At 41.2% G+C, this 23,995-nt stretch overlaps 1 protein-coding gene across 1 annotated transcript; it reads left to right on the forward strand.

The window, feature by feature from the left end:
- The first annotated feature begins 13,789 nt into the window (after positions 1-13,789).
- LOC134358186 (growth/differentiation factor 10-like) lies at positions 13,790-22,826 on the forward strand. The gene is made up of 3 exons (XM_063070180.1): positions 13,790-14,268; positions 15,861-16,759; positions 20,957-22,826. Exons 1-3 carry the CDS (start codon positions 13,998-14,000, stop codon positions 21,146-21,148), a joined length of 1,362 nt encoding a protein of 453 aa, XP_062926250.1. The 5' UTR covers positions 13,790-13,997; the 3' UTR covers positions 21,149-22,826.
- The last annotated feature ends 1,169 nt before the right edge of the window (positions 22,827-23,995 follow it).

Here is a 23,995-nt window from a genome sequence, read left to right on the forward strand (position 1 = left end):
GCATGGTTTCCTTAAGGGAAAATTTTGCAATACAAATCTCTTTGAAGAAATAACATGCAGGATAGACAAAGGCAAATCAGTTGATGATGTGTACTTGAATTTTCAAAAGGCCTTTGACAAGGAGCCACGCATGAGGCTGTTTAATAAGTTAAGAGGCCATGGCATTACAGGAAAGATACCAGCATGGATAGAACATTGGCTGATTGGCAGGAGACAATAACTGGAAATAAATTAAGCCTTCTTTTTGGTTGGCTGCCAGTGACTAGTGGTGTTCCACATGGGTCTGTGATGGGACCGCTTCTTTTTTTCACTATATGTCAATGATTTGGATGATGGAATTGATGGCTTTGTGGCCAAGTAAGCAGACTATGAAGATAAGTGGAGGAGCAGGTCGTGTTGAGGAAGAAGACAGGATACAGAAAGACTTGAACAGATTAGGATAATAGGCAAAGAAGTGACAGTGTCAGGCAGTCTATGGTCATGCACTTTGGAGAAGAAATAAAAGTATAGACTATTTTCTAAATGGAGATAAAATTCAAAACTCTCTGGTGCAAAGGGACTTAGGAGTCCTTTTGCAGGATTCCCTAAAGGTTACTTTGCAGGTTGAGCTGGTGGTAAGGAAAGCAAATTCAATGTTGGCATTCATTTCAAGAGGTCTAGAATATAAAAGCAAGATGTAATGTTGGGGCTTTGTAAGGCACTGGTGAGTCTTCATTTGGAATATTTTGAGCAGTTTTGGGCCCCTTTTATCCAAGAAAGGATGTGCTGACATTGGAGGAAGTTCAAAGGAGGTTCACGAAAAAGATTCCGGGAATGAAAGGCTTACCATATGAGGAGTATTTGATGGCTCTGGGCCTGTACTCACTGGAATTCAGAAGAATGAGAGGAAATCTCATTGAAACCTTTCAAAAGTTGAAAGGCATTGCTAGAGTAGATTTTGAGAGGATGTTTCCTATGGTGAGGGAGTCTAAGACCAGAGGACACAGCCTCAGAATAGCGGCACACTCATTTAGAATGCAGATGAGGAGGTATTTCTTTACCTAGAGAGTGATGAATCTGTAGAATTTGTTTCCACTAGTGGCTGTGGAGCCCAGGTGATTGGGTATATTTAAGGCAGAGACCAATAGATTAGTCAAGGCATGAAGGGATACGGGAAGAAGGCAGGAGATTGGGGCGGAGAGGGAAATGGATCAGCCATGATCAGCCAAATGGCCTAATTCTGCTCCTATATCTTATGGTAATGTTGCAGGTATATAGGACCCTGGTCAGACCCCACTTGGAGTACTGTGCTCAGTTCTGGTCACCTCACTACAGGAAGGATGTGCAAACCATAGAAAGGGTGCAGAGGAGATTTACAAGGATGTTGCCTATATTGAGGAGTATGCCTTATGAGAACAGGTTGAGTGAACTCGACCTTTTCCCCTTGGACAGAGGATGAGAGGTGACCTGATAGAGGTGTACAAGATAATAAGAGGCATTGAGAGGATAGTCAGAGGCTTTTTCCCAGGGCAGAAATGGCTAGCACGAGAGTGCTTGGAAGTAGATACAGAGGAGATGTCAGGGGTAAGTTTTTTACACAGAGAGCGGTGAGTGCGTGGAATGGGCTGCCGACGATGGTGGTGGAGGCGGAATGGATAGGGTCTTTTAAGAGACTCCTGGATGAATACATGGAGCTTAGAAAAATAGAGGACTATGGGTAAGCCTAGGTAGTTATAAGGTAAGGGCATGTTCGGCACAGCTTTGTGGCTAAAGGGCCTGTATTGTGCTGTAGGTTTTCTATGTTTCTATGTTTCTTATAGAACAGGACCTTCCGGCCCGTTGAGCCACAGTGCCCAGCAGTCCCCAACAATCATTCTTCCTACAATAAAAAAGTACCTAAATGAGAGTAGCAGCTTTAGAATTCTTGCAGAGGGGAAAATAAAATGTACACTTCCAATTTAGTGCAAGCTCTTGGCTTATATCACAGCACAATACGTTCTATGTAACTTACAATGACCAACTAACCTAGCTGGTACCTCTTTGAACAGTGGGAGGAAGCCTTGCATTCCACGGGGAGGACATACGGAGACTGGTGACAAAGCACACTGGGACTGAACTCAGAACTCTAAAGCACCAGGCTATAACAGTGTTGCGCTAACTGCTACACTGCCATGGCTCGCTCTCTTGTATCTTCTGCCCAGAGGAAGGGAGGAGAAGAGAGAATAATCAGAGTGGAAAAGGTCAGTGATTATCTCGGTGGTAGTCTCAAGGCTGGTGAAAGGACAGAGTCAATTGCTGGTTGGCTGGTTTGCGTGATGGACTAGGCTGCATCCGCAGTGAAAGAATAGGAACTATTTTCACAGCTCTTCCAAGGAGCTGGCACAGGTAGAGTGGACTGAATGGTCTTCTATTCTATGCAGCCTTATGGCTCCATTGAGCTCATTCTTCCTACAATACAAAAGTACCTAAGTGAGAGCAGCAGCTTTAGAATTCTTGCAGAGGGGAAAATAAAATATACTTTCCCAATTTAGCGCAAGCTCTTGGCTTATAAAACTCACAGCACGGAACTCCATAAAGATTGAAAAGGAGGAGCTAAGAAGACCACAGAAACCTTCACGACCAGTGGAATGTTTTTTGAATACCAATGATATTCTACATGAACAGCAATTGCATAGCTCTTTATTTAAGGTACAGAAGAAATGCTGTTGATTAACCATATACAGAATGGAGGAATTATGTGACCCAGAGCTAATTTGAATTCCTTCTCTACCCACTTATTATTTCATCATCTCAGTAGCATAAAAGAATCAAAGCAATACAGCTTAATGACTTTGCTTTCCTGCTGCTCAGCAATAAAATAGAGCAAGAAATATTAGCTATCCTTGATTTATTCCTCAATTCTCCGGTAACAATGTCAAAGTATCAAGGGCCGGGAGTTTACTGCACTGGTTTAAGGCTAAGACAAGTACATTATGTGAATGGTGGTTTCAACCGAATTGTAGGAGAGAAAGCAGTAAATGGATGGTGACCTAAGCAGCCCAGCTTGTTGCTATCTCCTGCTGTTAGCTGCCTTCTTATCACAGGAGCAGCATTGTGTCGAAGTACTGCAGACAAGAAAACAAAAATAGGCGAGGTCAACACACTGCTCTCGTGGAGGTCATGTATATAAAGCTGTGAATAAAATCAAAGCATCAAACAAAAGGCGCCCTGGATAATTCCCAAAGAGAAGTTTACCAAAACTTTAATTAAGAAGCACTTTTTTCATTGAAACCAAAGGCTGCAACAGCAGACAACAGGGTCGACTCTTCTTGTTTCTTGCCTGCTGTAAAACTGAGGGAAAAAGCAAATGATAAAAAGGCCTTGCGTGTATTAATATTGAATTTAATCCCCCTCGTGTTAATTGACAACCACTGCTGGTACTGTTAATGACTTAGCTAAACCTCTGCAGTAAGCTAAACCACAGTTATACGCAGTACTACGTAAAGCTGGCATGATTTGCCATCCATCTGGGTTACATCAGTTAGTACAACAATATTCCTAAATAGCCACAAAAGCTATTTTACTTTGCCAATGCCAAAATACTTCATAAGCCACATACAATTATGACACTTATCCAATTGTAAATACCACCAGTCATTATGTGTGCTAAAGGATAAGGTCTGTAATGCAACACATACTTAAGAACATTGTATACACTGGAAGTTTACAATACTTGCCTGTATGGAATTTTAGGCTATGCAGACCACATAAGCTTGGAATCATAGTGTGTTCCACTACAAAACGCACTTAAGTAAAAGTTTCTTTAATGTAAAATGATCATCTGAGGTTTACCCAGAGTTTAGGAAATGAAAATAATCTGTAACCCACCAATTTGTAGATTTGAATTTTCAGCTAGGAAATGTATGAACATATCTGTCGTTGTCTGATTACAACTAATTTTTTTAGTCTTCAATTAAATAAATCCTGCCTAGATTCACCAATATCAAAATGTGCTGAAAATCTCATTCTTGTACTCATATCTCCCCATCCTTGTCCAATCCTGCCTACCTCCTCCACTCCAGTAACTCTCCAGTACCTGCTCTGTCCTTGCACTCTGTATATTTGCATCTTACTTCCACCTCACTAGACCTTAAGCTTTTCCAAATCAGAGAATCGTACAGCACAGAAACAGCTGCTTCCAGGCCATCATACATCAATCCCGGTTGACTGCATCAGGCCCATATCCCGCAAAAGCTTTGCTTTCCAGGTACCTGACTGAGTGCCTTCAAATATTGCAATTGTATCTGCTTCTTCCACCTCCACTGTCAGCTCATTCCAGAATCCAGACCTAATCTCCCACGTTAAAAATCCATGCCTCTTCCAAGCTTTTGCTCATTTCTCCAAATACTCATGGGGCTCAGGGCTGACTTTTCCGTATTAACATACCTATGATGGTTTATAGCTAAAGTCTCTGTGTTGTGTAAGGAACTCTAAGTAGTGCTGCTGCCTCACAGTTCCAGTGTCCTGGCTCTAGACCTGACGTTGGGGGCTGTCAATGTGAAATGTGAACGTCCTCCCTGTGACCCTGTGGGTTTTCCCTGGGTGCTCTGATTTCTTCCCACATCCTGAAGACATGCTGGTTAGTTGCCTACCTGAACGTAATCCTTGGTGCTGGCAAGTCAGCAGTAGGAGATTCAGGCTGAAGTTGTTGGACATGTGAGAAATAATATGTAACAGGAATAGAAGGGACAGAATGGGAACAATTGGAATGCTCTGACAGCTAGCACCAATTCAATGGGCTGAATGGCTTCTTTGGGCATGGAAAGATAAATAATTTCAGAATTTCTCCTGCAAATCTGCTGGGGTTGTCTGTTGTGTCCAGTGTTCCCGATATGCCTCCTCTACTTTGCTGAGACCCATCATAAATTGGGGGACCGCTTCGTCGAGCACCTCCATTCCATCCGCCACGAGGAACTTCTCAGTGGCCGAGCACTTTAATTCCCGTTCTAACATGTCGGTCCACAGCCTCCTCTTGTGCCAAGATGAGGCCACCCTCAGGATGGAGGAGCAACACCTTATATTCTGTCTGGGTAGCCTCCAACCAGATGGCATGAATATCAATTTCTCCTTCCAATAAAAAATTCCCCCCACCCCCCCCACTCCATCTATTTCCCACTCTGACCTTTTACCTCTTCTCAACTGCCTACCACTTCCCTCTATGTCCCCTCCTCCTTCCCTTTCTCCTACGGTCCGCTCTTCTCTCCTATCAGGTTCCTTCTTCTCCAGCCGTGAGCTTTCCCACCCGCCTGTCCTCACCTATCACCTTCAAGCTAGCTTCCTTCCCTCCCCACCTAATTCTTCTGGCGACTTCCCCCTTCCTGCTCAGTCCTGAAGAAAGGACTCGGCCCAAAACATCAACTGTTTATTCATTTCCATAGATGCTGCCTGACCTGCTGAGTTCCTCCAGCATTTTGTATGTGTTGCTTTGGATTTCCAGCATCTGCAGAATTTCACCTGTTTATAAATAATAGCAAAATGTATTCTCATTGTTTGTGAAGGTCAACATTTAAACTCACTGTACATCATTTACATGTGTAGGACAGGAACACGCTTAAGTTATACTGAACTGCATTTGTTTTAATGTGCTCTTTTAGCAAAATATTGAACTGATCATAGAAACATAGAAACATGGAAAACCTACAGCACAATACAGGCCCTTCGGCCCACAGAGTTGGGCCGAACATGTCCCTACCTTAGAAATTACTAGGCTTACTTATAGCCCTCTAAGCTCCATGTACCTATCTAAAAGACTCTTAAAAGACCCTATCGTATCCGCCTCCACCACCATTGCCGGCAGCCCAGTCCACGCACTCACTACTCTCTGTGTAAAAAAACTTACCCCTGACATCTCCTCTGTACCTACTCCCCAGCACTTTAAACCTGTGTCCTCTTGTGGCAACCATTTCAGCCCTGGGAAAAAGCCTCTGACTATCCACACGATCAATGCCTCTCATCATCTTATACACCTCTATCAGGTCACCTCTCATCCTCCGTCGCTCCAAGGAGAAAAGGCCGAGTTCACTCAACCTATTCAGCATGCTCCCTAATCCAGGCAACATCCTTGTAAATCTCCTCTGCACCCTTTCTATGGTTTCCACATCCTTCCTGTAGTGAGGCGACCAGAACTGAGCACAGTACTGATCATCTGCACCTTTTTGTTATAAATAACATCGATGGTGTTTTACAGGTAAGGCAGAGCTGGCCGCAGGTATGGATAACATAAACCACAATAGTCACAGGACGTGTTCCCCACCTGTCCCAGTGAGACAGTGTTAGGTTCCTTATCATATTCTCAGGTGAGCGTAATGTCCAAAAGTTTCATGACCTCAGCACCTCCCAGTGCATATAGAAATGTATTCACTTTTGTATACGCAACATGATTCAATAAAATTTCAATGAAATTTCATATCAAGCGATATGAGTTATTGCAGACTGCTGAACGAGTAAGTATTAACACTGGTTTTATTAGGGTTTTATTACTATTTATTATTTATGGTGCAACTGTAATGAAAACCAGTTTCCCCCAGGATCAATAAAGTATGACTATGACTATGACTATGACTATTAGCTGCCTCTCCTTTTCATATCAGACCCAAGAGTCCTTTCACACCTATCTGAAAGGGCAACTGGGGGTTGGCTCAATATTTCAGCTGCAAAACTCCACCTACAAAAACGCATCACTCCATTATCATCGGTGTGTCAATGTGAGCGCTATGGTCAAATTTCGGAAGTGAGATGAGGACCTGTGATGACAGAATTCTCCTGAATGACTGACCCATGTTGACATCAGTTAAGTGAAACAAATTGCAAACTGAAGCAATCATCAAGGGGAAATCAGATCTATGTTCCACAAGCCACAACCACAAAATCACCAGCTGCCGAAGAAAACACAATTTTTATCAGTATTAAATCAACAGGGTTACATTCCAACACCTTGCCTAAGACATTCAAATGCAAAACTCAAAGACCTCCCCCTATTGGCCCATCAGTGTAAGATGTACAGAAGGGAAATCACTCTGAGAAGCAGGTAACTAAGGTAACGTAATAACAGAATTATAAAGTTATTACACTATTCTTCATAGGTAAAGATAACTTGAGGGACACTAGATAAAATGGAATGCTTCTCCATAAGCAAGGATGAACAATAAATGACGCAACAATGTGGTTAGCTGAACTAGAAATTAAGCACAAGGCTCGGGGTTCTGGTAAATCTTTAAAATCCTTGAGATATGAAGAAACTTGGGTTACCTTTCAGACGGTAAATGTTTCACCAGCAATCATGTTGTATCTCAGGATAGAGAACGTCTCAAAACAGATGAGCAGCTAAATAGAATAAAAATATAAATATGATATTCCGGACTGAAGCTCCTTATGTTAGCAAACTTTCCCCAAAAGTATTTGTGAAATCATAAACTTTATTGTTGCTCAGGAGTACTTGAACTAACCACGTGCTAGGCTAATGAGAAAATTTTGGTCGAATCCTTTTTGCAAAGAGTAGTAGTTAAAAATAAACCCACCAGAAGACACTGCACCTGTTATCCTTATGGTCCGGAATGAAGGAGATGGGGAGATTTCCATCTGAAGCATTTTGCAGGTGAGTTTTTGCATTCTCTATGTTCTTTACTGATCTATTTATACTAAACTGTTATGGGTATGCTCATGAACAAGTTAAAAAGATATTTTATTCAGTGTTTATCCAGGTCAAGGATGGAACATTATTTTCATCTCCGGTACCTAGAGTGAGTATAAAGCATTCCCTGTGACAGCTGGGAATGTGTAAACAGAGCATGCCGAATAACGGTAATTTTATATTGTCTCAGCAGCTCATCTCAGCACAGGGTTAATATTAATTCTGCCTTCCCCTCCTTGGTACCTTAACTCAATGCTGATGACCTTCTATTCACACAGACTGCAGAGTTTGCCAAAAAAAAGGAGCAAGGAAAAGCATTTTTAATCATTTAATTCTCTGTATTTATTTTATCTTTCTTAAGAGAACAGCAGTATTATGTGAGGAACTAATAGCGAATTGGTTCCTCTCTCATCTGCCTGTCACCTCCTTCACCTGGATCCAAATATCATCTGCCTGTTCTTTCTCCACCTTGCTGATCCTGGCATTCTCCCCTCTTTTTTTGAGTTCTGAGGAATCATCAGCTGTCCATTTCCCTCCATAGATGTTGCCTGGCCTGTTGAATCCCTCGAGAGCTTTTAGAATGGTAAATTGGATTCATCAAGTACAAACAGTTGGATGAAACATTTGCTGTACAGATGATCAGCATTTTTTAACACCAAGCATGAAAATAGATTAAAAGACATATGATAAGGAACTTGGCCAATGAGGTTGATTGTAAGGAGTTTCACACAGGAGGGAAAAGGGGGAGAATAGCTAAATGCTTTAGGGAGACAATTCTCATGTCTAATGCTTCAGCATTTGAAGGCCTAGTACTAATAATGGAATGTACAAAATCAGAGAGGGCAAGATCATGAAAGAATCAGGAACAAGAATATTATTTAAATAGCTACATTGCTTACCCTTAAGCAAGTGTAGATTAACAAGTACAGATACAGATTCAGATTCATTTATTTATCACATGTACCTTAAAAAATGCAGTGAAATGTTTCATTTGCATAAACAACCGACACAAGCTAATGATGTGCTGTGGGCAGCCCACAAATGTCACCACGTATTCTGGCATTAACACAGCATGCCCACAATTCTCAGCAGACCAACAAAAAACACAACTAGCAACAAAACAAAAACAGCCAAGCAAGTCCCAGTCCTCGCTCCCACCGACCTACACAGTCCTCCAACCCCAGGAAAGGCTGTCTTCAGCCCCCAAGGGCATGTGAATTCTCAGACATTGGGCTTTAACATCCGCAGATGACTCACAGAAACTTGCAGACCAAGGCTTCTGCAGACTTTTATATGACCTTGAATTTGGGATGGGTGGATGATAGGACAACAGCTAGCTGTGTTTTGGATTCAGGTCCAGAGATGTGGCTCCTCATCCGATGTGGAATGCAATCATAGATGAACAGACAGCAGGAAACCAGGGGATATATGTTTACACCCTGGAGTAAGAGGATACACTTTTCACCACCTAAACAGTTGTAAGCATCTTCAATACATGCCAGCAAGTGTACTGGATACTGACCCTTTGTCTTCAAGAAGAATCTGTGTCAGAGAATATTGATGATTTTACAGATAAGCAATTTTGAAAATATGAGCAATTGGAGAAGAATCCTCCATGGTATTTTCCCTTAACTGTCCTGGGCTTTTGTCTGAGCTTTTTTATTTATCCTGGGAAATCACATTGCTCCTGGAAGGATGGAAAATGTCCACACACAATATTCCACCCAGCAGGCCAGTGGGACAAGCTATTAAGGACAAACAGATCTTTTCACACCTGTCAGTTTTGTATGTTCATATGTTCACACACCTATACCAGAGACACAAGACATCCACTGCATTCATCCTATCTTACTGAAAGGGTAGGGAGAACAGCATGAATCCTAGCTAAAGGTGCCAGGATCAATCAACTTAGCTTCCTGAAGCCTTCCAGAGCTGGTGAATACGACTAAAGTTGAGGCACATTCATCTTGATTACACGGCATTCAAAGGAAATTGGGTTAGCACTTGAAATGTCATAACCTATAAACTACAAACTTAGAGATTGGAAATGGGATTAGGTTAGATATCTCTTTACTGTCCGGTGTAGATACTTTGGGGAAAATGTGCTCCTTTTGATTTGTATAGTTCCTTAAGACTGGGATGCTTTTGTGAGTCTTGATCGATCTCTCTCTCTCTCTCTCTCTCTCTCTGTCTCTCTCTCTTTCTGTCACTCTATCTATCCATCTATCTGACTCTGTCACACTCGTCAGCTTCTAGTAACTACTGTCTAACTAATGAAACCTCAAAATTATGCCTGTGTGTTACCTAATAGCCAACCAACAATTATTCTCTGAGGGGAGAGAGGCGAACACCATTAAGCTGTTTACAAGAGATCATTATGGTGGTGAATATTAGGTCAAATGTCTATGAAAAGATCAGCAACCCAATGCCCAAAAGGTTATTACCTCTAATGATACACCAGGGAGTTATTCTCTCTCAAAAATTCTTGAGGCAGGTCTGCCTTTGGACTTGTCATTTGTGGCACCCTGCTTCAGTCTCTATCAGTGAAATATTTTATCATTTTGTTGGATTCAGATATTTACCGCAATCACAGCACATTAAGATTCGGTGTTGTAAAAGCATGTGAGTGAACACAGAACATAGAAGAGTCAAGCACAACACAGGCCCTTTGATCCACGACGTTGTGTCAACCCTTTATCTTACTCCAAGATAAATATAACCTGTCCCTCCGACATTTCCATGTGCCCATCGTCAAAATGGTGAAAGAATCCAAACCCACACAAATACTTCCTGAAGTCTAAAATAAAGCAGAAAATGTTGAGAATACCCAAAAGGTCAGACAGCAATTGCGTTAGAGAAAAGCAGAGTTTATATTTCAGGTCTATGTCTTTTTAAGACATAAATTAAAGTAAACAGTAAAATGATTCACAGAATTCCAATAGAACAAATATTTTAAGAAATATTCTCATGCCTTTACCTCCACAGCATGCACAAATCTAAGCATAAAAAAGAGTTTAATTCTCTAATGTTTTGCTACCACATCACAACCTAGTACCAACTCAGGTGTAACAGGTAACTTAATGAAAGAACTCAACGGGTCAGGCGGAAAGGAATTGTCAATGTTTCAGGCTGAAACCCTGCATTCGGTCTGAGAGTGGAGAGGTGAGATGGTCGGTATAAAGGGGAGAAGGGGAGTGGTGAGGCAGGAGTTTGAGGTGGACTGAGGAAGGGTGTTTGATAACAGGCAGATAGTGCCAGGGAGGGGACGTGATTGTGTCTTGGGTTAAAAGATAATGACAGGTGAATGATAGATGGAGGCAGACAAAGAGAGAGGAATGAAATACAGAGGAAACAATGCTGAATGGGGAGAGAGGAAACTGTGAAGGCTGGAGAGAGATAAGTAGGAACACAAACTACTATCAGTGCTCAATTCTGATAAATAAAGAAGGTGAGAATGGGAGGAGAGGTTAACCGCAGTTAGAACTAGATGGTGAGTAAGAGGGGTGGACCTATATGTGAAGTAGGTGAATAGAACCAGAAGGGGCTGGTGGCTCCTCTTCTCTTTTTTGTACTGACCATCTCACTTCCCCACTCTCAGTCCTGATGAGGGATTTCAACCACAAACAAGAGAAAATCTACAGATGCTGAAATCCAAGCAACCCACACTAACTGCTGGAGGAACTCAGCAGGCCAGGCAGCATCTAGGAAAAGAGTACAGTCAACGTTTCTGGCCGAAATCCTTCAAAACCAGCATTTTGTGTGTGTTTAAAAACACAAACACAAGAAATCTGCAGATGCTGGAAATTCAAGCAACACACACAAAATGCTGGTGATCGCAGCAGGCCAGGCAGCATCTATAGGAAGAAGTGCAGTCGACGTGTCGGCCGAGGCCCTTCGTCAGGACTAAATACTTCTTCCTATAGATGCTGCCTGGCCTGCTGCGTTCCACCAGCATTTTGTGTGTGTTGTAAGGATTTTGACCTGAAAGGCCAGCAATTCCTTTCCTCACAGAGATGCTGCAGGACCCGTTAAGTTCCTCCAGCAGATATTTATTGCTGTAGACTCCAGCACCTACAGACTGTTGTGTCACCAGTTCAGGTGTGATTTGTTCTCTGAACTTCTGACCTAAGATCTGAGATAGAACCCCGGAGGAACCTCTGGTTGGATACCTGCAGCCAGTTGCCCACCAAGCAAGGACTCAGAAATCATAAGTTACCCACTAAATCTTCAAAGTTTAAAGTAAATTTATTATCAAAGTTCTATACTGCATGTCACTATATAGTACCCTGACATTTTTTGCAGGCATTCACAGTAGAACAAAGAAGTACAATACAATCACTGAAGAGCTACGCACAAAGAATGATAACCAATGTGCAAAAGAAGACATATTGTACAAACGCAAAAATAGTTAGTTAAAGAGATAGATAGAGAGAGAGAGAGAGAGAGAGAGAGGAGAGAGATCTACAGTTAGACAGATAAATAGATCTAAATCTGAGAATAAGAGTTGTAGAGTCCTTGAAAGTGAGTCTATAAGTTATGGAATTTGTTCAGTGTTGAGGCGAGTGACATTGGTTCAGGAGCCTGATGATTCAAAACTTCAGTACCCAAAACGAACACTATTTACATTCGCATTCGCCATCCTACTGAAGACCCAAATACATAAATGGTGGATTTTATCAATTTCATGTATTTCGATTAAATGTGGAAGCTGAAATCCTACTGGAAGATTAATTCAGGTAGACAGTACCTGAACTGAGGTGATTGGTCAGCTGATGCAAGTCTACATATCAGGTAGAAATGGGTGATGGTTTCAGGATTCCACGCTTTTTGCCAATTCTTTCCGCACATCGCAAAAGTTTTGGCTTCAAAACCTTATGCCTCCGGGGAAGTGAATCTTCAAGAGCTTGGATTAAAATAGCAATTAGCCAGGGAAGCACAGATATAGCCAAGGCAAACAAAACCGTGAGCAGGAGATGTTAGATAGGCGCCAGATGTAGGAGCTGTAGGCTGAGTCCGGGCACAAAATCTGACTCGGGGATTAAGTTCTGAAATTTAAAACTATTTGGATAGATCTTTGGGGCATCTTTAACACTATTACAAGTTTGAACAGCTCATTGTATTAACGCCACAAATCCAGGGATGATAATTTTGCCCAACATGGAAATCAAAGAAATTAAAGTTGTTTTATCAACGACGTTGCTAATTTTCCATCAATTTTGCTACCAAGCCGTTGGCTACTTTGTCGGATTAGCTGTTCGAAGCCTCTTAGACCATCCTACTGTCTAAAAAACACTAAAAAAAACAATTGGATGAAACGTTATTCATCCTTGTCACGCATTGTCACGTATCTCTGGCAAAATCTATGCTCAGTATCCTGATCACCCAGAGATTAAAATATTATGGCAAAATCAAGCTAGGGAAAATGCAAGGGCCGGTGTGGTGCCTTGGTATACAAGCTGGAAGTGCTACCGATGCGAAAAGCGGAGATGTTGCGCTATCGCCGCTGTCGTAGGTTTTGACAACCGAGCAACGTTCAAGCAATTTCAGATGGAAATTTTCCTTTGCTATCTTAAAGCGAAGTTGACACCTTGATAAGAATGTACTTGTTTACGGCAAGTTGTTTCCTATACCCCTGTGCCCTCCTTGATGCCACAAAATTAAACAGATGCATTTTCGAGGAAGCTCCCTGCTTAATAACTATGTATTTTTCATAAAGCCATATTCGGCCATGTAAGTTGCAGCGATGTAAGGAAGTTTTCGTCTCCTTGATCCTTTGGGACGGCAGACTTTCTCCCCTGGAGATTTAAAGGGACCGCTCGTCTCTAAAGGCTCCATCTCACTGCGCGAGTTAAGGGGGACATCCTCTCCGGGAACCTCGCGCACCTGCCTACCCATTGGCTGCCTTAAGGAAGTCCTTACCTCTGATTGGCTTGAGGATGAATTTCGTCACCGATATCTTAACCTAAAAAAGTTTTTTGGGGGGAGAAAAGTTTCACATTTTCAGACGGCATCAAGAAGTATTGGGAGTTACAACCCCAGTGACAACGGGCGTCAAGAAGGAGATAAGAGGCTTCACCGAGAACCAGCAGGAAATTCTCTCTCTCTCTCTCTTTCTCACTCACTCTCTCGCTCTCTCTTTAACACAAACATATTCTCTCTCTCTCTCTCTCTCTCTCTCTCTTTCTCTATCTGCGACTCCTCTCAACTGACATCACAGAGCACCAGCAGTAACGTTGCAGCTTCAGTGCCCGATCCTGACCCCTTCATTCTCTCAGATACGGGAGGCGGCGTGAAAAAAACAGCAGCAACATCGCCCGAGCCTGAGCTGGAAGGAGCTGTGATCAGCACCATGGCTTGTTTCTGGCCGGAGCACGGCTTCCTGTTCCAGGTGCTCGCCTCTCTCGCCTTTGCCAGTGTCCGGGCTAGAGGTGAGGGCGCAGGAGATACTTCGCTCGGCGCCTCCAAGTTGCACCCGTCTCACCCCAGTCACATCTCGGCGCTGGGACGAGCCAGCCAGGACATGGTGGCTGTGCATATGTTGAAACTGTATGACAAGTACAACCGTGAGGGCAACCGGCCGAGGGATGGTAACACTGTCCGCAGCTTTAAAGCGACAGAGGGTAAGGAGAAATTCATCAGTGACAGCCCGTGAACTCCAGCAGGGCTGAAACTGTCCCCTAATCATTGTGGTTGCTTTGGCTTATAGACGCGAGTATAGATTAAGAGTTTGGATTAACATGAGAGATGTCCACTGTACATAGTCAAGATAAAGGGCAATTCGAGCGTTAAGTGTTGTTGATGAAAGCGGTTGAAAGGATTCGGAGATCCCAGTGAACCAATAAAGTGCAGGTTAAGGTATCTCGATGTGAGTGCGTGTGTAGATGCGAGCGTTAAATGTAGCTACTGGCACCCAGTGTGCAGGACCCAGCACAGCGCCATCTGCACGGCTCTGCAATGTCTCTCCCCCTTCTCACTGTGTTCCCTGGTTTCTCTGCACCTTACTGTCCCCCCAGAATCAATTTCAGTTTAAAATACCCCTAAAATTTCGCCGTACTTTTATCACGCGCTGCCTACCTTTGCTCATTATTTCCTGGAGGGAAAATGGTCTCGCTGTGTTTTCCTTTAATAGTGGAAGAGTGAGAGTGGAGATGTGAGGAACTGTCACCCAATAGCCCAACGCCAGGGTCTGCCCATCTGGATCGAAATAAAACCATTTCCACTGTATGAAATCTTGCTCCATCTAATACTGGGGAAAATGCTCGGATCTGTTAGGTTTCTGCAATTAGATCACAAGAAACTATCACTGCCCAATCGTTCGCCTGAGCTAGAATACAAAAGTTAATGCCCAGAGGTCTGAAAGACTCGTCAGCTAAAGCCGTGCCCTCACTAAGCTCGGAAACAATACTCCTTTCATTTAACGTATTGCAGCTCGCTTTACGAGTTCGCAGTCATTTAAATAGATTGCCCATAAAGTATTTTTTATCTCAAATATTTTGTTAAGGACCCATAAAGCAGGAATGAAAGGTGCCAAGCAAGTAAAAACACAGGAGACATAGCAGATGAAATGTGAACAATTGTTTATTGAGTGACAATGTAAATGAATGTGTTCAGATACGTACAAATGCAGATAACAGCAAGATATTTGCACAGCGATTTCGATGCAATAAAAATCCCCAAAGCGAAAATAATGGACGTAGTGTTTGAAATTCTGACTTCAATTCATACGTGTTTTAGTGTATTTGGTTTAAATCATTCCATTCCTCTGGTGCTAATTCGGTAGTCTTGGAAACTACCGTACCGTGAAAAAAAATGTTCCTTGGAACCCACCCGATGTCAAAGTAAGGTCATATTCTAAAATGTATCTGAATTATACTCTCGCCTAGTTGAATATTGTCTGATACTCGCACGCTCATATTAATATTCACAAAATTGAACATCACGTTTAAATGCCTCGCCTTCTGTATGGTATATGAGATGGAAGGTTTACCCTGTAGAATCATTTTTTAGTTAAATGTCCTGCAGAATTACTTTCAGGTTCCTTTTCAGAGTGAATCACGCCCCGTTTTTCTTAAATTGTCATTTCTCCAAGTACATAGCGTTCGCGGTATTTTGTTTCCACAATTAGATGATCTTTAGTTATGAATTAAGAAAACGCATGCAGTGTCTCCAGATATTTTGTGTGCTAACGTGATTAACGGTTTTTTTTCCGCAGAGATCATCGATCATAAAATTCTCTACCATTTCAATCTGTCCTCCATCCAAGATTCCGAGTTGATTTTGGCGGCGACTTTTCACATTTTCACGCAGAAACGTTGGAGAAACAGGCCCGTATTTTGCAAACGCTCCAAAGACTCCCCGTGCCCCTTCCTCCATCCTTACAAGGCGCACCCGGTCCACTTGACCTTCAGAAGCCGATCCCCCACCTCACCTTTCGGGAAGTTACTTGGGAACCTGAGCGTCACGCCCCACCGCCGGGGTACTTGGTGCCTGAACGACATCACTCACATTGTAAAGGAAGCTAGAAGAGCAGACGGATTAATAGTCACCGCCCAAATGGACTCTGCAGACAAAATTCCCAACCCAACCCCATCCAGCAATCTACCCTACATCTTGGTTTACGCCAACGATTTGGCCATTTCCGAGCCCAACAGTGTGGGGCTCACTTTGCAACGGTACGGGCCCTTCCCGCCCAGCGAGGAAGAGTCGACACAGTCTCCTAACGCCTCCCGGGACTCCCGAGTAAGAAGAGAAACCTACTTCTCCTCCCCCTCCCTCGAGAACAACGAGCTCCCCGAGGTAGAGTACCACCATTATAATAAGCATCATCTCTGGGGCGAAACCTACCGGCCCCTCAAACCCAAGGTGCCTCGCAAGGAGAGGAGGAGGAAGGACCCCAATCACGGCAAGCAACTTGTCAGGTCGCAAGTCTTAAGCTTTGATGAGAAGACCATGCGGAAGGCGAGGAGACGGCAGTGGAACGAGCCGAGGACTTGTTCTCGGAGGTACCTGAAAGTAGATTTTGCTGATATTGGCTGGAGCGAATGGATTATATCCCCCAAGTCATTCGACGCCTTTTATTGCGCGGGGGCCTGTGTATTCCCCATGCCCAAGGTAAGATAACTAGATCCCGGTTGAGTTATGTGCGAAATTTTCGGGGGGTTGCAGGCAGTCTGGTTCTAATTAACTTCTGCTTAACCAGCCTGAGTTCTTCATAACCTCGAAAAGGTTAATTCAAGGGTCTCATCCACACAACCCTCACTGTTCTTTTCTTTAGGTCGTCATAATGACCCAGTGATTTTACTGTGCCAAGTAACACAGAACGAGTGGATAACCTCCGTACACACATTTCTGCACTTTTAAAGTTATTTTGACATGTATTTAAGGTGAAATGCTAAGGAAATTACGTACTTCTTTAAAAGATCGCGCCATGCCTAATGAGATGCGGACTCCGAACAGTCTAAGAAAAACACTTAAGTCTTTATATTATACTCTCAGCTCCCTTTTCTACCTTTGAGCTCCAATTTTAAGAAATATCTATGGAGACTTCCCACTGTAAATTATGGAGGAAAGTCCATGTATAATCTAAATTAACGTTTCATTACACGGAAACAGCTGAAAATACATTTTCCGCACTTTCATATTCGTTAGGGAATGCACTGAGGAGGAGTCGCTATTTGAGTGAATCATTTAAAGGAAAACTATAATTTTCATTTTCTTCCATATACAGCCATGACGATGCACATGTAGGTCTGTGTACCAGTAATTCTAGGACAATATAATTTAACAGCCTGTCTCTTGGTTAGTACAGGAATCTGCTGGGATTCTGTCACAAAGGTTAGGTAGATATGGTCCCTTTTTAGATGATTCAGTTTCCTGGATGGTTGATGTCAGAGTGTGCTCTCTCCAGGTAACAAAAGAGCTCATGCCAGCTCCATAAAGAGTATCCCTGAGATCAGAGGACTCTTTGGAGAATTAACTGGAAGACAACAAGGGAGGTTGTACCACTGTCTATGGAGAATAATGCCCAGTAAGGCCCACCTCTCCACAGGATGCGCAGTGGGCTCCCTGGATCACTAAAGGCTATTGAAGACATTGCGAAGAAAATCAGGAAGAATGTTTCCGATAAACTGTGTGTTTCAGAGTCCTCTTGAGGGTTGTTCGTTACTCAATATCGTGGGCAGAGTAGTACGATGGAACCAAGATGCCATTTGTAGTGAACTGTCACTATTTGGTCCCTGTACTGAAACAGAACAGCAAAGGAAGTCAAGGAAGTCCATGCCTGCTTTCCTCCTTTATCCACCACAGTACACATGTTGCATTAGAAGCCACCTTGTAATTATTACTTCTGCTACAACTTGATACAGGGATGTCCTGTGCTGTTCGGGTGTTCGAGAGAAGTCTGCCCCTAATTAATCCAAGTAAATGAATATTTCAGTGACTTCACACCATCGTAACATTTTGTTGGTGGGTCTTGGACGCTGCAAAGAAAAGGCAGCTGTAAATAATTAAGGAAAAGCAATTAGTAAATAATTGTACTCAGCATGGACAATGTGGCATGCTGATGAAAACTATAATTAACAACACTTGTGCCAGGTTGAGAATATAAAACCCACTGTAGCAGGGCTCATTCTGAACATCGTGTAGAACATACATAATTAAGAGTGGGCCATACTGCAGTAGGGGTAATGCTAGTAACCTCCCACCACCTCGCACTATCCATTAATGGTGCATATATATGTAAACAAGGATCAACTTTATTCACATACATTTGCATGTACTGTATTAGGAATTTGCTGTGGTGTGTTGGTGGACATGCAACAAAAACAACAACATTCAACAATTATGAAGAATAAACAATGATATAAAAATAATGTTAGAGCTAGGGATATGGAATAAAATGTGCATAAATACATAAATAGCAGCATGTAATGTACTTACAATGTAAACAGCATTATAAAAATTGTTTTAAAGGGTTTGCAGTGCAGTGATTGAGGTAATAGATAGAGGGGTGGGAGGGGAGCTGACGAGAATCAGATTAACTGACTGGGGTAAGGAACTTTTAAGATGATGTGAAGTTTTTGTTTTAATCGTCCGACTGCATTTTCTAGAAGGGAGCTTTTGGAAAAGGCAGTGAGAAGTGTAATTTGTGCATGCTTGACAGCCCCTCCAGAAGCAGTCAAATTTACATTTGTGTATGTGGTCCTTCTTACAAGAGTAGGTGAGACAAGAACCAAGCTTGAATTTGTCTTATACCATTTACAGTAGTATTTAAGCTACCCTGGGAGAAGGCAAGAGAATGGGGTTGAGAGGGAAAATAAATCGGGCATGATTAAATGGTGGAGCAGACGTAATTGGCTGAATAGCCTAATTCTGTTCATATGTCAATGTTATGGTTAAAGGCATATAATATTTATGAACTCTTATTTAGTGACAATTGGGAATATGGTACAAAAAACAGAGAACAGTAATAATGTCTGTCATTAGAAAGTACAATAACTTATTCAGTGTTTGCAGAAATACTCTTTACAAGAAACCTCCAGGTTCTTAAGGTGATTTAACACCTTACCTGTGATGAAGCTTTGGTGTTATACAAACTCCCAACACGAAGGCTGAAAAGCTCTTAGTGAGAAAGTTCTTTCTAAGGAGGAAACCTGCCATCCTTGCCCAAATTGGTCTAACAGTAACTATGGCCTCAGAACAATAAGGGTGGCTCGTAACAACCCTCTATTGTGACCAGGCAAGCAACTTCTCAAACCACTCCAAATAAACAGAGATTTAAGAAGGCAGTTGGTTCACTACCAACTTCTTAACACAACAGGGGATAAGCAATGAACACCTACATTACCAGTGGAGCTACGTCCAAAGGGACAATTTTCTACAAATATCAGAATCAGGTTTATTATCACCGGCATGTGACATGAAATTTGTTAACTTAGCAGCAGCAGTTCAATGCAATACATAATCTAGCAGAGAGAGAAAAAATAATAATGATAAATAAACAAGTAAATCAACTATGTATATTGAATAGATTAAAATAGGTCAAGAAGCTATTCCTGAATCGCTGAGAGTGTGACTTAAGTATTTGCAAGCAAAGTTTAGCAGCCAGCAAAATGCAGAGGAATAGCACCATAGGTATTATAAAAATAATAGACAAAGGATTTAATTTAAGGCCTGATGAAAGAGTCGAAGGATGTAGTCTTCTTGCTGCAGACAAAACTCTTTTATTTTGCGAAGCTGCAAATTAAATATTGAGGCCGCCCATTGCCTTGATTGGACACGGTTGTCTACATTGTTTCATGGGAATGAACACAGATGCATAACAAACACAGAATTACAAAGGAAGAATAAGGCTAGTCAATGTATATATCAATCAAATTATATAAAATAAAACTCACATAATAATGTAAAAGTATTTTCATCATCCATAATTGCTTCAGTGGAAATGTGAAAATGCATTGTCTTAAAAACTGCCCTCGTTAAAGAATGCAAGGATCTTAGTCATTTTGTGACAAACATATTCTTTCTTTTTTATTCAGATGTAAATATGCATAAGGCATATTTAGTTCCTGAGAACATTAAATGTTTTAGTACTTGAGGTTTCTTTTTTCTTTCAAAATGTTTTACAGGTATATCAGAAAACAAAATTAGCATTGTCCTTCCCTCAGCATGACTATAATAGGGTAAAATATAATTTCATACAAAATATTCCATAATTTCTGAAAGCAATAATTGCCCTCAATAAGAATATAATTTATTTTTACACCTGTCCATTGCTGGTTAGCTGTTGATGTACCTTCCTTCTGTCATCATTGTGATGTAATGATGTACATTAATTTATTAATGCCTTCTTTAACCAAAAGACCTAATCTAGTTTTAATAACTAAACAGTGCAGGGAACAAAGATTATGAGTTATAGGCTTTCATGAGTGAAATTTGTAAATTGAATACCTCAGTCACATTGCCCAGAACTGATTTCTGGAAAAATTCTAAAATAAACTTTAGTATTAGTCATTTTATTTTATGTCTGTACAATAACTCAGATTTAAATGGTTAAATGTGTGGTTTCAGTAACTCTTAGGAGGCACATCCCAGTTATAACTGTTTATTGAACATACTGGGATGCATAGAATTAGTCAAAATGCAATATTCTGAACATTTCTGTCTAGCACTGATTAATAAGATTAATTCTATCTGGGCAGTCTGTTGCAAAAGAGGATTATGAATGTGAATCCACAAACTTGAAACATAAATCAGTCTAGCTACTATGAACGGGGACTTTGAGTAATTGATGAATTTATTTTGTCACAGGTGGTTCGCCCGTCCAATCATGCAACGATCCAGAGCATTGTCAAGGCTGTTGGGATTATCCCTGGAATTCCGGAGCCCTGCTGTGTACCCGACAAAATGAACGCTTTGAGCGTTCTCTTCTTTGATGAGAACAAAAATGTGGTGTTAAAGGTGTACCCTAATATGTCAGTGGAGACCTGTGCCTGCAGATAGAAGCACAAAGATATAGAACATGAACTGCTAAATACAGCATGCTGTATTGCTACATCATGAATAAAAGCTGCATTGTGTCTCTTTCAAATTAAGAACTTGATACCAGTTCTGTCCCCTTTCCGCCTGCAAAGATCAACATGCTGTTTTATGGTGTTGAGTAGCGAAGTGTATTTGGGGTTAACACCAAATGTCAATATGTATAGAACACAGAAAACCCATGTATTCTGTTTACAGCACACAAATGCATCTATCATCAGATAAAGCAGTATTTGCTATTCCACAATATTCCTTTAATCTGAAAGTAACAGGACAGATTGAGGTACCTAAGATCTTTTGTGCTCTTATATGTAAATTAATAATAATACCAGCAATGGCAGTCTATTTAAGTGTAGATTATACTATATTCCTGATCTTGGTGTGTTGTGTGTCAGTTCAAATCTTTATTCGTCTTTTCACTTATTTAATATTTGTATTCCTGGTAGCAAAAAAATGTTTGTGCTTTTTTTTTAAAGAGAGAAAGCAGTTAAATAATTGTAGGGCAGCTGCCAGAAGCATGTTGCTTTTTAATCTTAAATCCCAGCAATTAAAGCATTGACATAATTTTTTGAAAAGAGAAAGGCTATTGATTTTATGATAATCAAAAAATGTGATTAGCTGCCAACTTTTTGTAAATTGTAAAGAGAACCTTAATTGCAAAATAGATCTTTTTAAATTAACCTATATCTGATATATTACAGGCAATGTAAAATTAATTAAGCCCTGAAATATGTTACTAATTTTAATATCCACAAAATAAAAACTAATGAAACATTTGAGGGAAAATGCTGAAAATTTATTTAGACAATCTTCTATGAAGGTATTAAATTTTATACATTTTGTCTGGATTTGTTAACATTCTAACTTCAATGACAAATACAAAAATGCTTTCTGGCCATATGTGATATTCAAAGGTAAAATATTCACAAATGTGTTTTCAGTAATGCATAAGTATGTGCCCAGTGCCCAGAGCTTGCATTTAATAATCTGCAGTGTATGTTCAAAGTACTTGAGAAATTAAAGGTGAAATTGATATGAAATTGCATTTTGTCAGGATGTTATTCAACAAAGCTATTCAGTATCCTGAAAATGTTGCTCCTATTAAAATCTATTTTTACTTCTAGGTATTACGTTTACCCTCAATTCTAAGATAATGTGCAGTTGGCTAGTTTTCAGGTTCTACAAATGTCTCTCTTCTGCTTAACTACAAGCATGGTTTAAGGTCAACCTGGACCATGCTTTCCTTTTAGCTACCCCTTTTATTTGGCTATGAGAGATGACTGATGGATACACCGTGGGAAGTGAGAGCTGCACAGTCTTATGCGATTTTGCTGCGTATCTTTAAAATGTATGTATTATGGTCATTGTAGCCTTGGTGGAAATACAGCATTTTTTTAGTGTTCATGATTTGCTTGCAGGCAGTCAAAATAGCTGTATTACTTCTGTCCCCTTTCCACCTGAAACCTTTAGTGCAGTTAAAGCTGCACAACAGTCCCTGAGAATGAGCAGATCTAACATTACTATTGGAAAGTCAGCAGCTATTATACAAGAGATTTTGGTGAGAATTTATTATTAAGTTTTTTATTTGGTGCTGTTACGCCATGGCAAGTGTAATGACTTCAGTACATTTGAAACATATCCCTCAAGGAGCTTCTCTGATTATTTGCCTTTGCTTGGCACATGATTTATTTTATGCATTGCTTAAGAAAACCAGAGCAATTCTGGCATTATGTTTCTTACTAATTCTGCAATAAATTTACTGAGAGTTCTATTTATATAAAGCCCTCTTGTTTTTTTATTATTTAAACTTGGACTTCATTTAATTGATCTTTTTTGGAATCTACACTCATGCTAATCTTAGAATCAAACGTACGCAGTTGAAGCCGGCACTTTCTAAGGCCGGTCATGCTGTAGTTCCTACAACTGCTACAAATTAGCTTCGGCTCTGGAATTTCATAGCTTAGAGTAGAAACTCCAATCCCTTTAACTCCTAATGTTGGAACTTTTGTCAGGAATCCAAGCTGTATCTTAAGCCACAGTGTGGCGCAGAATGGGTCAGTCTGACTCTCTACTGTCTACCTGTAGGCACCAATCACAACCTGTCCCAACTAAACAGCAACGCCGTTTCACTGTGTCAAGCCTGCAAACTTTCCTGTTTTACGTGTAGTTGGTAATTTCTAAAGGCTAAAAAGTTACACAAAATTAAATTTGAAAATTTTGCAAAGTGAGGAGGGAAGACCCGGGCAACCTACGGAAAAATGTTCTGATCACCCTAAACTTCATAACTGGATTTCAAACTATTTTGTTCAAAACTTGCAGGTTTATGACTAGCATTAGGATAGCTCAAATGTATTCTGTCTAAAGCCAGTCTTGCCTTTGGCATTAAATATATATTTTTTATTTTATTCCCTAATTCGGCTTCACTTCATCATGAGAGGCAGAGTCAGCAACCATATCAGCACCTACTGCCTGACACTAACTGCCCATTCAGGTTCTGTCCGGTGTTATGGAAACTGGATTTCAAGTGGAGCTTTCTAATCTACAGTGGCTGGAACACCAAGAACATTCTTTACCTTACAGTGAATCATTGCCAAACCCTCTTGCAACACCACCCCCCCCCACAGAGAAGGGGGAGGACACCAGAATAAAAAAGTGGGGAAGGGGAAGGAGGATAGCTAGAAAGTGATTGGTTAAACCAACTGGGTTGGAAAGATGAAGGGATTCTGATAGGAGAGTAGAGTGGATCATAGGAGAAAGGGAAAGAGGACGGGGATGCAGGAGGAGGTGATAAGCAGGTGAGAAGAGTTAAGA

Source organism: Mobula hypostoma, chromosome 18 (genome assembly GCF_963921235.1).
Source record: "Mobula hypostoma chromosome 18, sMobHyp1.1, whole genome shotgun sequence".
NCBI lineage: Eukaryota > Metazoa > Chordata > Chondrichthyes > Myliobatiformes > Myliobatidae > Mobula > Mobula hypostoma.